Source organism: Helianthus annuus, chromosome 16 (assembly GCF_002127325.2).
Source record: "Helianthus annuus cultivar XRQ/B chromosome 16, HanXRQr2.0-SUNRISE, whole genome shotgun sequence".
Taxonomy (NCBI): Eukaryota; Viridiplantae; Streptophyta; class Magnoliopsida; order Asterales; family Asteraceae; genus Helianthus; species Helianthus annuus.
This window is the reverse complement of record NC_035448.2, coordinates 198,555,378-198,570,781: the sequence shown is the minus strand read 5'-3', so window position 1 is coordinate 198,570,781 and position 15,404 is coordinate 198,555,378. Positions and strand designations below refer to the sequence as shown.

Genomic DNA, 15,404 nt, shown 5'->3' with positions numbered 1-15,404 from the left:
TGGCAAAATATTTTCTTCATCTATAAAGATAGTTTCTTGAACGGTTTTCATCATAAAAAAATGTTCCATCAACCCTATTATTTCGTTCCTCAGCTTGTGCCATGTTTGCCTCATTACTTTTGAATCGATCTGGGCATCTTGAAAAAACAGTGTCTATATTTGTCACACCGGTAACACTTTATTCCTGATATATCACAATTTTATCCTTTTGCTTTTCATTGTCTCGGGTTTTATTATCTTCTTGTTGACCGCGGTTTTTGGGTGTTATCCCGAGCATAGCGACGCCCTCGCGACGAGTGGGATCCTCGACCTCGACCCCTACCAGAATTTCGTCCACGGTTAGAAAAAGATTCAGATTTAGAAAACATTAACTTACCCGAATTATCGTTTCCGTGTCCTTCATCTTTGATCCTTTCTTCATAGGCTTTCGGTCTACCAACCACTTCTTCATACCTGATCGTCTTCAAGTCCAAAACTTGTTCAAGCAAGGCCAGAATGTGAATGAAACGCCTTGGAATACTAATAAGGAACTTCTTGACAAGTTTTCGTTCCTCAATCTTTCCTCCCAGTGTAGCTGCCTTAGAAGCAATATACGACCCCTTTTAAGGCACACTAATCAATCGTTTCGGTATCCCTCATCTTCAATCCATCGAATTCAGTTATTAAGGTTTAAAGTTATGCTTGTTTCACACGTTCTGCAATGAGATTCCTTGGCTTAATTGCTTCCCACATCTCCTTTGCTAGCTTCAAATTACCGATCTGTAAAATCTGTTCCTCCGGTATCGACTAAAACAGAAGTGCCTTCGCCACGTTATTTTTCTTCGCATCATTGGAAGCTGGATCAATCACATCCCAAGCCCCATGAATCCCAATAAATAACCTCCATATGCATGCTCTAGAATGTGTAATTTGTTGAAGTTAACATCGGACACTAAAACAAACTTGGAATCGTTTTGTTGAAGTTAACATCGGACACTGAAACAAACTTGGAATTGTTTCTTTTATCCGAGCATTTGAACCTTCACCCTCAACCATCGTTCGGTTCTTTCATCGGCTGTAGGTTTTGGTAGTCTTTCATGAATCAGTTTTACTAATATAACCCTTTTAACGCGGTCGTAATCAGTTTGTTTTTTGATTCCTGTCGATAACGTTGTAGGGAAATCATCAGTTTCCCATTTCCAACCTACTTTAACCGGCGATTAACCAAGAGAATCAACAGTTAAAACAGTTTCTAACCTGATCGAATCTGAATCGAAAAACTTGTGTCTCGTTTAATCTACAGTTTCAATTTTAACATGGATTAAAGTGATTAAAAATAATTACCTGTTATTTGAGAGAAGAAATACCAAGTCGCTGTTGTTGTAAAAAAATAATTACTTACCTTTTTATAGAAAAACCCCAAGTCTATTTTATTTAATATTTTTTTTCAAACGAACGTCAACTTTCAGCTTCTTCCCTAATTCGTTGGTCTTGTCTGCTCAACCACCTCTGGTTCCCTTTTCCGATTGCGGTGCTCCGTTCGTTCTAACCGACAAACCACAACGCGGGTTTGTAGGTCGGTCTTTGTCTCCTCTTATCGCTGACTTTTTGTTCACAAGTCAGCACATGCGCAGAGTAGCAGGTTGCTTCAGATCACCAACTTGTTGGGTCGCTTATCAGGTTGTAGCAAATCTAATTGACAACCTCTAATCACAGATCTTTCTTCTACGCAGGTCACCAACAATGCATGTTCCCTTCTCCTTCATAGGTAACCCTAAATCGCGGGTCCCTGTTCCAATGAGCTAACACTGTTCCGATGATTCTTCCTGGTCGTATGTATAATCAACAACAACCCCTTGAATCGTAGGTATGTTGTTCTTCGCATGTCCCTTAATTAATCAACCGTACCACTTTTATACCACTTAAAGAGATTTATGTTAATCAGAAATGGAACAATGAATATGAATTGGCAAATCACCTAAATTCGTTCATTCTCAAGGAAACTTATCTCAAAACCTTGAAGTACAATCCCTACCAATTTGATTGGTATATATAGCTAACCTATCACACAATGTTTTCAGAACCGGACCGGACGTCGAACCGGTCTTCTTACCGGTTCAATGGTCCGACCGGACGTAAAAACCTGAAGTTATTGTAAGTATTATAAAAATGAATAGGATTAAATTTGAAAAAATCTATAAAAAGTACCCTTCCAAAAACCGGTCTCACCGGCCGGTTTCTCGGTCCAACCCGGTTCAACTCCGGTTCAATGCATTTCCGGCCCGATACCATGACCCGGACCGGCTCAACCTCCGGTTCCCAGTTCGATCGGCCGGTCCAGTCCGAGTCTGAAAACATTGCTATCACGTTATACTATGACTAGGATTTCTCATTAATCAGCTACACTATAATTATCATTTCCGCATCCTATTCTAACTCAACTAGGACCACTAAATAATTATTCATAAACAGATTAAAATATCTAATGAATTGCTTGCTTATCTTGCACTCCAAGCAACCTTCCTTAATAATCTCACGCATAAACTAACGATGATCAGGAATTCCCCAACAGGCTTAATCCCTGCTTTTAGTCGCGGACTAATGCTTAGCCCCTCGCTTTTACATGTGTTGTCTTTTGATTAGTTCGTTTGTGGTTCCCATGTAGTCTTTTTAACGACAAATTTGGATCATTGACGGATCACTAGAGTATCATCGTGCTACCAGCAGAACCACCCGCTCATATCCATATCCAATAGGCTATAATGCCTATACACAAATTCAGAAGGAAACCCAATGTTCCACCCCTAGGATATCATTAGGCTATAAGACCACTAGGTATGGGGGACGGCCTAGGGCCGGCGGCGCCCAAGCACACCACCCCTAGCCCCGTCCCCGTCGTCAACGTCTTCCCCTCGACGTTCTTGCCATGCCTCATGTCCTCACACACATATACATACAACACACACACACACAAACACACACACACATATATATATATATATATATATATATATATATATATAGTGTGAGATTCATTGGGGAACGCTAAAAAAGTGGGGAACCGGGGAACACTTTTAAAAATTTAAGTTAACATGTTAAAAATAATTTTTTTTAAAAAAATTTCAACGCTTATCCTTATAAATACTTGTAGAACATTTTTAATAAAAGAAATCAAAAACTAAAAACATAAAAAAATAGTTAGAAAAAGCGTTAAAAATTTACAATTTTTTTTATTACAAATAGTTTCTACCCCTTTTTTAAGGAAAGACGTTGAGAAAGAATTTTAAAAAAATTGATTTTTAACATTGTTAAGTTAATTTTATAAAATATAGAGTTAAATGCCTGGTTGGTCTCTGTGGTTTGCGAAAATTGCAGACTTGGTCCCAATGGTTCACTAATTACTAATTATAGAGTTGGTTCTAATAGTTGTAATTTTTGCACTCGGGTGGTCCTTATCACTAACTGTTAAATTTCTCAGTTAAGTGGATGTTAAATGACCAAATTGCCCTCAATAATTAAAAACTTAAAAGTAAAAACAAAAAGAGATGGGCCCACCTATCATCTCCTTCATAACCCCCCCCCCCGGTAACCACATCAGCTATCAATGGCTTTTATACTCTTCCATCCCTTAAATTTTGGAGGTCCATCAATAAACGTTCACGGTGAAATAACTGGTTTCTTTTTTAGTCTTTTTGAGACACTACATTTTATTGCATTTGATTAAAACACACATCTTCAAATTTGATATTCTAGCAAGAACAGCCGATGTAGATTAACAAGTTCAACATATTGACATAAAAAAACCTTCCAGTTTTCGAATTCTACAACCACCACCTGCACTATACCCGACCACTACCACCAGATTCGTCAACCCCGGCTACCACCATCCATCTCCGAACCCCTACACGGAAACAAAAATCAAAACGCCGCCTCATCACCATTCAATCACCACCATCTACACAAACCTCTGGCGCCGCACCAACTCTACAACCACCCCCTGCACTACCATAACTGTAAGGAGGCACAGTCAACAACGGCAAATCCAAATGCTGTTGTACCGTCAGCTCGATCACTTGATAATGTAAGAACCTGTACCAATTTTCTTTAAATTAAGGGTTTGCAATTGGAATTCCTGTTGTGGAAATATAGGATTTGCAATTGTGGTGGCCCAGATGGTGGTTACTTGTGTTAGAGAGAGAGAGAGAGGTGAAGAAGAAGATGATGGGTGGACTCCTTTTATTCTTTTACTTTTAATTTTTTTAACTGTTGAGGGCAATTTGGTCATTTAACATGAACTTAACTGAGAAATTTAACAGATGTTAGTGATAAAGACCACCCGAGTGCAAAAATTACAACTATTGGGACCAACTCTGTAATTAGTGAACCATTAGAACAAAATCTGCAATTTTCGCAAACCACAGGGATCAGCCAGACATTTAATTCTAAAAAATATATATTTTTTAACTGTTGGTTCCCATGTAGTTTACATGAGTTTCCGTGCCTGCTAATTCAAATAAGGGCTACTTTTTTTTTTTGAACGTCCAACATAAGAATCGCCGGGTACTCCGTACGCGGCACCCATTGGCCGAAAGGTAGCCCGCGGCAGCCCAACCTGCACGCACGGAGCCCCTAGCCCACCATGCCACCAGTTCCGGGGAAAACCCGACCCTGCACCCGCCCGAGGGCACGACAATGCAAAGCCGGTAAAACCCGGGTGGATCAGGAATCGAACTTGAGACCTTTCGGTCAAAAGTCTTCCCTCATTTCCATAACCACTGAGCTATAAGCCCAGGGTTACTAACCCTCTTGTTATTTTTTATACCCCCTTTCATAAAATCATATTTAAACTTGTCATATTCACCCCCTAAACAAGTCATATTTTTTAAAAGTATTCTTTTTTGTTACAAAACAAATTCAAAAGTGTAAAAATATATTATAGATGTTCTTTTTAATTGTTTATTTTTTATGTCTATTTAAAAAATGTTATTTTTTTTAAAGTTTTCAGATATTTTTATACTTTCTCAAATAGTATTTTGATTATGATTTCTTTTATTGCACATGTTTACAAATTACTAATAACGTTTTTCATATAAAAACAATAATAAAAAAGTTTTGAATTTTATTTTTGATAAAAGTCTACATTATATTTTTTTCTCGTCTAGTTTGTATTTTAAATGTCTTATATTTATTATTTTTAATGTTTTGAAATGTTTTTTTTTTAATTTTGGAACGACTTGAAGTGGGTATCTGATGCGTGGTCGAAAACCGATTCATAATTAAGTTTATGCTTTCACGTGACTTTTGGTTTCGAATGACCTACTTTTGATTAAAAAAATCCACATATATTTTCGAAATCAACCAGTTTAATATATTTTTTAAATGAAGAAGAGAAAAATATTTGTGAATCAAACCTATCCATTTGTTTTGCTTTAGAAAAGTGTTCACTTCGATCCAAGTTTTAAACTGGTTTTAACTTGTTTATAATATACTCTTTACACTAACTAAATTTGAATTTATATAGATTGTTAATTTATAGTTTGATAAAATAATTTTAGTACCTATTGTTTATTTGTTGACTTACATAGATGGTTTGAAACTTTGAATGATTAATATGTGTTAGGGCTGTAAACGCTATTTAAAAAAAATTAGTTTTTTGATAAATAAAAATTGTTAATTATATAATAAACACGTCTAAAGTATTAAAAAGATAAATGTAAGACCTTTAAAATACAAACTAGACGAGGAAAACACATAATATAGATTTAAAAAAAAAAAAAAGAAAGTTCAAAACCTTTTTTATTATTTATTTGTAAAGATGTTCAATAAAAAACATAATCAAAATACTATTTGAGAAAGTGTCTTTAGAAACAATATATGAAAACTTTTTAAAAAATATGATTTAAATAAAAATTAAAAATTAAATATTTAAGAAAACGTCTGTAATCTTTTTTTACACTTTTGAATTTGTTTTGTAACAAAAAGAATATTTTTTAAAATGATGATTTGTATAAGGGGTAAATATTACAAGTTTTAATATGATTTTATGGAAATGGGTATAAAAAATAATAAGAAGGGGTATATTTAGCCTACCCCATTCAGATTTCTATTTTTTTATGTTTATTTTTTTCTCAAGTTGTAAAAGTCAGTCTGATCCTAATCCGCTGATTTTTCCAATTTTATGTTTATTTTTTTCTCAAGTTTTAAAAGTCAGTCTGATCCTAATCCGCTGATTTTTCCAAAAAATAAACGCTGTACCTTTGACCATGGCAACAAGCAAATTGAACACTATTTATTTTCTCAAGTTCACAGTTGTAAATTATAAGCTCCAAACTTACACGGAACCAAAAATCTCAAAAAGGTACACAAATGGAATCGGTGAGTGATCTAACACACCATAGAATCAAAACCAACGGAATATATCTCCACGTGGCAGAGAAAAAAGGCCCAGGACCATTCCTCCTTCTGCTCCATGGGTTCCCATACACATGGTTTTCATGGCACCATCAGATTCGTCACCTGGCTACCCATGGCTACCATGTGGTTGCACCTGACCTCCGTGGCTATGGTGATTCTGACTCACCCCCATCCCCCTCTTCCTACACTATGTTTCACATAGTTGCAGATCTCATTGGCCTTCTTGATCACTTCAATCAGCAACAGGTCCTCTTTCACCTTTTTTTGTGTGTGACTTTGGGATGCAAATTAAAAAACCAAACTAAACAAAAAATATATAGATTTTGTGAGTATAGTTAATTTAGTTTAAAGAATATTCAAATTTTATTTTAATTTAGTTTAAAGCATAACCAGTTTTTAATTTAGTTAAAAGAATTACCAGATTTTAATTTTGTTAATTGTTTTACTTTATTTAGTTTTTTTTTTTTACGTTAGTGAATAAGTTAGATTATATATTATTTAGTTTTTTTTACGTTAGTGAATAAGTATGATTATACACTAATAGATACACATATATAAAGCGTTATTCGGTTTTTAAATCCGGTTGAACCGGTTCGACCGGTCAGACCAGTGGACCGGTAAGGAGTCCGGTTCAATGTCCGGTCCGGTTATAAAAACATTGGACCTAACACAGAATTTGTGGGTTTCAGTTTGGTCTATACGGGTCGGGTTCGGGTCAAACTTATGAACATGTTGACTAAGGGTTGACATGAGGGTTCGCGGCGGGTTGACATGTTTAATCATCACAAAAAATAAAACAAGTTAAATGAAGCGATTTTCGAGTTCGTGTCAGGTTCAACTCGTCAACCCACAAACACAACCAATTGACACCCAATTAGCTAAAGGGGCCATGTTTGGGGTTCACCTGGCGAGTTCGCTGATTGACATGTTTAATCATTTACTCTTTATAAATCTAGTAAGAAATATGTATATTATGTTGAAATTTAAACAAATTGGATATTATATCCCAAAATTTAATTGAAGGAGAAATAAAGATTAAGTTTTATATATCAAACGTAACTATTTTATATACATTTGTATTTTTGGATGTAAATTGTAATTTGAGATTATAAATAAATAAAAAAAAAACTAAATAATAAAATAAATCATACGGGTTAAATGAGGCATGCTCGCTGTAGAAATTTGTGTCGTGTTCAGGTATTCATTTTCGTGTGGAGTTCGACCCACCAACTTACGAACACGACCCATGAGAGACCGTCTTTTTTGACGTTTATTGATTGAATTAGGTGTTTGTGGTGGGACATGACTGGGGTGCAACAGCTGCCTGGCATCTTAGCTTATTCAGACCTGATAGAATCAAAGGAATGGTTGCTATGTGTGTTCCATTCTTTCCTAGAGACCCACACACCAAGCCTACTCATTTTTTCAAGCAATCATTTGGAGATAATTTATATGTCTCCCAGTTCCAGGTTCTCTTCTCTCTCTATTGTGACTGACACATGTTTTTTTTTTTTTTAATAAAAAAATGAATAATTAAACTTATGGAAACTAATAATACAGGAACCAGGAAGAGCAGAGAGAGCTTTTGCAAAATATGATTGCCTGACAGTGATTAAAAAGTTCTTGCTGATTGATAAAACCGACGTAATGATAGCACCGCCCGGCATGGAGATCATTGATGATCTAGAAATACCGTCGCAGTTACCGCCATGGATTACTGAAGAGGAGCTCCAGATATATGCAGATAAGTTTCAGGAGTCGGGATTCACGGGTGGTTTAAATTACTACCGCGCTATGGACCTGTAAGTTAAAAGTTAACACAAAAGAATTAGGGGTGGTAATTTTCGACACAACCTAAGACACGCAAATAATCAGGTTTTGGGTTGACTAGTATAACTTAAACGATCGTGTTAGGCTTGACATGTTTAACCCGTTGAAGTAAACAGGTTGACCCACCAATCCGGTTACGACCCGTTTAACCAATTTATTACTACCCGTCAATCTGATTAACACGTTTACAACTTGATTACTACCTGCCAACCCGTTTGACACATTTAGACAAATGAGTCAAACGAGTCATGTTTGGGTTGCAAGCAGTGGCGGACCCAGGATTTTTTTTTCATTGGGGTCCATTTTTTGTGTAAGGATTTTTCACAACCAAACATTAAAATTTTCGAGTCGATCAACGTAGTAGGGTCGGGGCTAGGAAATAATGTAGAAGCATTAATTGGACATGAAACCACTGCTTTATATGTTGGAAGTTTTATTTGGTAATCAAGTGTTAAATAAAATGACATTCAATTTATCATTTTAAAGAAGCAAATTAGAGGGTTAATGGGTGATTGTGTTGTTTTAAAACACTAATTTAATTTTGATGAAAAAAAAATAAACTAAAAAAACAACTCAAGTAAGACTTGAACTTGAGACCTATTTGATGGAACACAAGTAAATTTACCACCACACCATCTTTGCTTTTAATGCTATTGGGTCCAATTAATTTATTTTATGGGGTCATTGAAAAATTTAACATACCACTTTTACTATTTTTAAAAAAAAGATTGGGGTCCGTGGACCCCGACCCAGACCATGTGGGTCCGCCCCTGGTTGCAAGATTATAAGTGTGTCCGGGTTAGGGTTGATGTTTTTGACATGAATAAATATATGGGTCGTGTTCGGGTTGAACAGTTCAACCGGTCAACCCGAATGATCGACACCCCTATGTACGAAGAATGTAATTGAACTGAATTGCAGGACATGGGAGCTGCTAGCACCATGGCAAGGGTCAAAGATAACAGTTCCATCAAAGTTCATTATCGGAGATAAAGATATCGGGTATAAAACCTTTTCAAAGCCATACATCGAGGGAAACGTTATGAAGACGCTAGTTCCTGATATCGAAGTTGTCATAGTTGACGGTGGCCACCATTTTATCCAGCACGAGAAACCTCAAGAAGTCTGTGATGAGATCATATCCTTTATTCAGAAAGTAGCCAAAAACTAGGATCACAGGGTCTGTTTATTTATGTATCAAAACTAGCACAAATAAGTTAATGTATTGAGACCATTAGACCAATTTTGCTTTCGCTGTTTGTGTTTGCAATTTCCATCTTTAATAATACTTGAAATCTTGATTCAGTGTTTGCAACTTCATAATCTTTGAAGCTCTCTGGGACCCTGAAGAGATAAGAACCATAATGATCAAAATCTTTGTCATCAATAATCAATCATCTTTGCTGCTACAATGATCTATGATCTGGTGGGTCCAGTTGGGCCATATGTTTTTATATGGCATTCCTGAGCCCACAGATGAGCTGTAACATGTAGATAAACTCGTTAGAAGGGGTCCTCACCCCGTAGCCTCAGAGCCTACCCTCTAACGGTCAAGTCAGTATGGTTATATATGTATGTGTAATATTAGAGTTTATATATAGTTGAGAGTTGGTTACAGTGAGTTGGTTAGCTAGAGGTAGGTTGGTTGGTTAGTTATACCGCCTCTAGTTTGTTATATATAGAGGTGAGCTTCATCTTGTACGATTGATTGATTTTGAGTTCTATGACATTACTGATTCATGCACTTTTTCATGTAATACGTAAAGAGAGAATTGGAACTAGTGGTGCAAAAAAAACCCATACCCTGGACCGGACCAGAAAGAAAAACCCGGAACCGGTTATTTTTGTACCTGGGTATTATATGCTCGTAACCAAACCCGACCTCGCCCGTGTGGTATGGACAGGGTATACATTTTGAGCTCAATACCTATACATGAAACCATACCCGATTTATACCTGAAAATTTCCGGAACCGGTCATACCCTATATCCGAACCCGATTATATCCTATACCCGATACCAATTTTTTTTTTAATACCAGTTAGAATACCCAAATTTTTAAAGTATATTTTTATGTTTACTTTACAACTTTTATATTAAAGTTATTTTAAAAATGCATATTATAAAGCAACTATTTTGTACTTGAGTGAATTTCTATCATTTTAATTTATTTTATTATTTTTACAAATCAAATTTAATTTTTACAAGATATTATTTTTGTATAAAATGATTAAAAAACATATTTTTTTAAAACCGGGTATTAATACCCGGACCCATACCCGATTATACTCTACCGGGTATATAGGCACAAAGGTATGGTTTTTCTCCTCAATACCCGTACCCAAACCTTACCCAGTTTCTCTCAATAGCCAATTATTCAATACCGGATCATACCTGAAATAGGTTCCATGTTAGGAATTTGGTATTAAAAAACCCTGATTTGTGCACCTCTAGTTGGAACTTGAGGATGTGACGTGTACAAGTTCAGGCCTCAGCCCAGATGTTGAGCCCAATCCAAAGGACAAAGCATTAATCTTATACTCCAATTTTCCAACAAATTCATGAACAGTTATCCTGTTATGTAGTAAGGGATCAATGACAATCCAAGAGATAATGTTCTATATGCAATGAGATTATATCAAATTATACGCCAACACAGATTGGCTCTATACTATAGACATCTATGATAAATCTCTTTACTGGTGTTACGAAAAACTATATAACTAAATTCATCAGATTGACATCAACGCACCTTGGAAACTGGTACAAACTCCGTCGAGGGAATGCAAAAACTAACGCGTTCTTCGCCCATTGCCACCTTTGACACTGCCATTCTTACCCTTTTCCCGACTATGGTTGCTTCCAACTTAGAACTCCGAAAGGTTAATAAATTTAACCACCTTTTGTTTTTAATAGCTATTGAAAATAAAAGTTTTAACAATATTGTTTTGTAGAAAAATGATCTATGAATAAATTTGACATGACGTTCACACTTTAATAGAAGTTTTAACTATATTGTTTTCGACCCTAGTCAAATGAGTTCGTCTCCGTCAATACAACTAATCCTTCGGATGTTGTAAATTATGGGACAAAACGCGTATAGATGCCAAATTTGAGTGTCTTAGCCATTATTCTTTGTCTTACGACCATCGTCTTATTTATTTTTTATATTTATTTGTACTATTTTCATTTTGTAATATTCCTTTTCATGTTATGTCTATATTGTTAAGAATTAATCCGTTCTACAAAATTTATATGAAATTGTATATTGATTTACTGTTTTGTATATTTAAATTGTATAGATTAAGGAAAGTTACACTGACCATCCTCGAGGGTAGCCCAACCGGTTTTGTTACGCTAAATATATACTGATTTATATCAATTGGGTGGTGGTCCATTGGCAAAGGCAAAACCTTTAAACACCTTAGGAGAGGGAGATATTGAGTTCAAGTCCCATAGACAACAGGGAATAAAAGAAAGTTGCCGTTCAAATATATATATATATATATATATATATATATATACTGATTTATTGTTTTATACATTTAAAATGGTATATCTATGACTAATTGGTCATTTGACTTGAATATATATAAACGAGGATAACATAGCTCATATTCCAAATGATGGCACACACTTAACAACTTCACAATAGTTAATTAAAGAAAAGAAGACAGAATTATCAAACTGAAAAGCACCATATTACGTCAAACCATAGTTATTTCTATATTTGGATCATGATAGCATAGCATAATACCCTCTTTTTTAACCGTTGACTTTCCTGCAAGTCTTTCTGATTTGACCACATTCACCAGTCAACGGAGTAATGTTTCCCATTTTAACCATAGACTTTGCAAACTGCTGGAAGAAAAGCTCTTGATTTTCAGCATACTGCTTCACAAACTCCATTGTTTGTTGGCTTTGAGTAAAAAGTATTTCATCAGAGCTTAGAAGACCCCTTTTAGCAATTAAGTTCTTGTAATAACCGTTATCGAACTTTGTGGGTGACACCGGATCTAGGACAAATAGGTTCTGATCGCCGCCGGATCTTGGGCAGTTTTGGCGAAGCTCCACGTCATATGATTGGTCTAGCGAGAAGTCGGGATGCACCATACCCATGTTGTTGTATAGCCTTTGCCTGAAACTTGTACACCTAGCATTTCCGATAGTGTGACTTCCTGCAAAGTGAAAAGTTTAAGCCCAAAGAGATCTTCATTTTTATTCAACTATATTATAATAGAGCTTTCAAGATTTTCTTGATTCATGTTTTCTTGAATATTTCAAGATTTGTTTGAATTATAGGGTATTCTAAGATTTTCATGTAAAAGATACTTGCTTCTTCTTTTCAATCAATCATGTTAAAGAAAACTTTTACGCCCCGCTTGCGTTATGCGCATATAATCTATACATGTGTGGGTGTTTGGGGGGCAAAAGTGAAAGTGCGCTAATTTTAACGTTATTTTACTAATTTCGTGAAAATAACGTTAAAATAGAGGATGCTTAATCATGATTCATGTGGTGGCATTGATAGCCGAAAGACAATGGAGTACATGCACTAGTCGGTCTTTGTCTTAATTGTTGAGTGTTATATGCCTTATATCTAAGGCTTGATGTAAAACTACTATCAAGTTAGGGGTATCCCTAGAAACAGTCTCTATAGTCCTACGCGATATAAGTAAGGTTATCTACATTTAAATTTGCTTAGACCCTATCTTAGCTTTGCTATTGATGTGATTTACTGAGTATGAGTATGATGAAGATGTTAAAAAAAAAACTTTTGATCATTTTCGTAATTAGTCGAAGCATGCAAACTATTTAAGGGAAATCACAAGAATAGTCATTTCATAAGAAAATCATATTAACATGTCACTGACTTTTTAACTTTCTAAGGATTTCCGGCCTCCACTAAACAACCAACCAACACATGTCCTCCTTGCGCCAGAAAAAAAAAAAAATTAAAATATTAATATTATTATAACCTTTTTACTTCTAAAATATTAACATTATTATAAACTTTTTAGTAAATAAAATCTAAAATCATTCGAACTTGATTTAATTTAAAAGAAAAAGAGAAAAATAAAAGCTTGTTCTACTTTAACGCAAGAGAAGGCCAATGTTGTGCCACGTTAGTGCAAGGTTATGGGATTCTTGCACCACGTCAGCGCAACGTTATTTGGTCAATCATTAATTTAGTAAAAATAAAAGTAAAAGATTAGATTATTTTTTGTGATATTCCCAAATGGCCAAATATTAACCTTTTTTTTTTTTCCAGGAAACCATGTTTAAATCATACCAGAAAGTGCTACAAAATCAACAATGTCAAGACCCTTGAGCTTAAATTTGGTAAGAATGGTCTGTAAGGTGTTGTTTGGAGCAGGAATATTTTGGTTAGAACCACTCAAGCTTGCACCTAATGAATCTCTTCTACCCAATGGGACTTCCCAACTTGGTCCACCAGTCTGCACAAATTTAAAACATGCATTCATGATTTAAGGTTCAAATAAGTTGTAATGTGCCATGGACCATGGTTGTGTTAGGATAGATATAGTACCAGAACGGTGGAGTCTCGAGCTGCCAGAGCCATAATATCAGCACACGAGACGGTTTGGGGGCACGCCTCCTCTAATGCAGCTTTGATTTCGTCAATGACTTCAAACCCACGAGCTGAGTTGCGGTTAGGGACGGATCCCTTCTCGCTGACTATGGTTCCACTGTTGTCAAGAAGTATCGAAGCATCGCACCCCTAATTGATTATTTTTGTTGCAAAAAAAAAAAGTAAGTTCCTGATCAATGTAACAACACTTTGGATATAAATTAATTATAATTTCCTGTATATAAACACTACAACCCAAGAGGTATTGAGATGACCATCTCATCATTCGGAACAGCTAAGACGTCACTAATTTAATACATGTTTCCTTTGTGTTACTAACTTACTACTAAGGTTATCTTGGTAACTAATGACTTGTAATGTTCATATGGCGACTTAAAATGTTAATATAACTTTCATGACAATTTTAATCTTTATTGTCACCCTTTAGGCATTTTTCGACACATCAGCATCATAGTGGTCTTTTAAAAAATGTGTAATGGTTAACGTCCCTTAATGGCGATTCAATCATTACTTTTCATCTTTTTTCTCCCCATTTGACATTATAGTAGAAATGCTCCTCCCTCTTTATGTCTGTATAACGCCAACGAGGGTGGTGTTGGAGGCGTTATCAAATCACTTCACGCTCCTATAATGCCCATTAGTCATGGTCTTAGTTTTGTTTGCTACTCAATGATACATCCTAATATAAAAATCTTTGGTTAACTTTCACTCATGCTCCGCTCAACCTTTTTAGGTCGTAACGGAACCTTTTCGTAAAGAAAAATCATTTTGTTATCTAGGATAACATGTGAGAATACGACGACACACATTTTTTATACGATTTCTAAAAGAAGAAAAAAAATAACAATATTGCAAACTGCATATAGTTCCACTAAAACACTTTTCTCATTGCAAGAATCTGCTGTCGCTAAGGACTTGTGACTAGTTACCAAATACTTTCAACACAAAGGGTAGCAGAGTTTAGTAGTGGCGATACTTATGAAGAACAAACCTTGACAAAACAATCGTGGAAATGGAGCCTGAGCAAAGAAGCAGCCATACGAGCCTCTTTTGCAACAGCTTTTTCGACGACACACCTGACGATGTGTTTAGCTTGCGGACATGAGATGTCATAAAACTGAGGGTAGAGGTAAGAGCCATTGGCTAGAGTCAAGATAGAGATTAGAACCATGAGCATGGTGATTGACGACCGAGCCATTATCTTGTGAAAGGCTTGTGATTTGTGATGGAAGTGGACAATTGGATGGAAGTATTTATAGTCACTCAAGAGTTAGGTTGCTTTTATAATGAGACCATCCGTGGTTTTTTTTGGCGTTTTTTCCCAAAAAACGCCCCTTAACACTATCGGACCGCCCCCTTGGGCGTTGTTTTCAAAAACTGGGGGAGAGGCATGCTTTAAAGAACGCTATTGCATGCTTCCTCCAGTTTTGTGTCCTATAAGAAGCTTCCAACTAATGCCCCTTAATATTATTTGTTTTATTTTTTTAAAAGATAATAATTGGGTAATCACTATGGGGCATTATCCACTACGCTCATTTGTGAAAAAACACCCCATAATGCCCCTTTGC

The 15,404-nt window shown here is 35.7% G+C and overlaps 2 protein-coding genes across 2 annotated transcripts; one reads left to right on the top strand and one right to left on the bottom strand.

The window, feature by feature from the left end:
- Positions 1–6,285: 6,285 nt before the first annotated feature.
- Positions 6,286–9,476, top strand: LOC110915362 (epoxide hydrolase A). The gene is made up of 4 exons (XM_022160041.2): positions 6,286–6,639; positions 7,680–7,862; positions 7,954–8,195; positions 9,145–9,476. The coding sequence occupies exons 1-4, from the start codon at positions 6,346–6,348 to the stop codon at positions 9,392–9,394; spliced, it is 969 nt and encodes a 322-aa protein (XP_022015733.1). The 5' UTR covers positions 6,286–6,345; the 3' UTR covers positions 9,395–9,476.
- A 2,396-nt stretch (positions 9,477–11,872) lies between these two features.
- Positions 11,873–15,043, bottom strand: LOC110915364 (peroxidase 72-like). Its single transcript, XM_022160042.2, has 4 exons — positions 14,828–15,043; positions 13,774–13,965; positions 13,516–13,681; positions 11,873–12,400 (listed from the first exon to the last, which is right to left on the bottom strand). The coding sequence occupies exons 1-4, from the start codon at positions 15,032–15,034 to the stop codon at positions 11,988–11,990; spliced, it is 978 nt and encodes a 325-aa protein (XP_022015734.1). The 5' UTR covers positions 15,035–15,043; the 3' UTR covers positions 11,873–11,987.
- Positions 15,044–15,404: the final 361 nt, after the last annotated feature.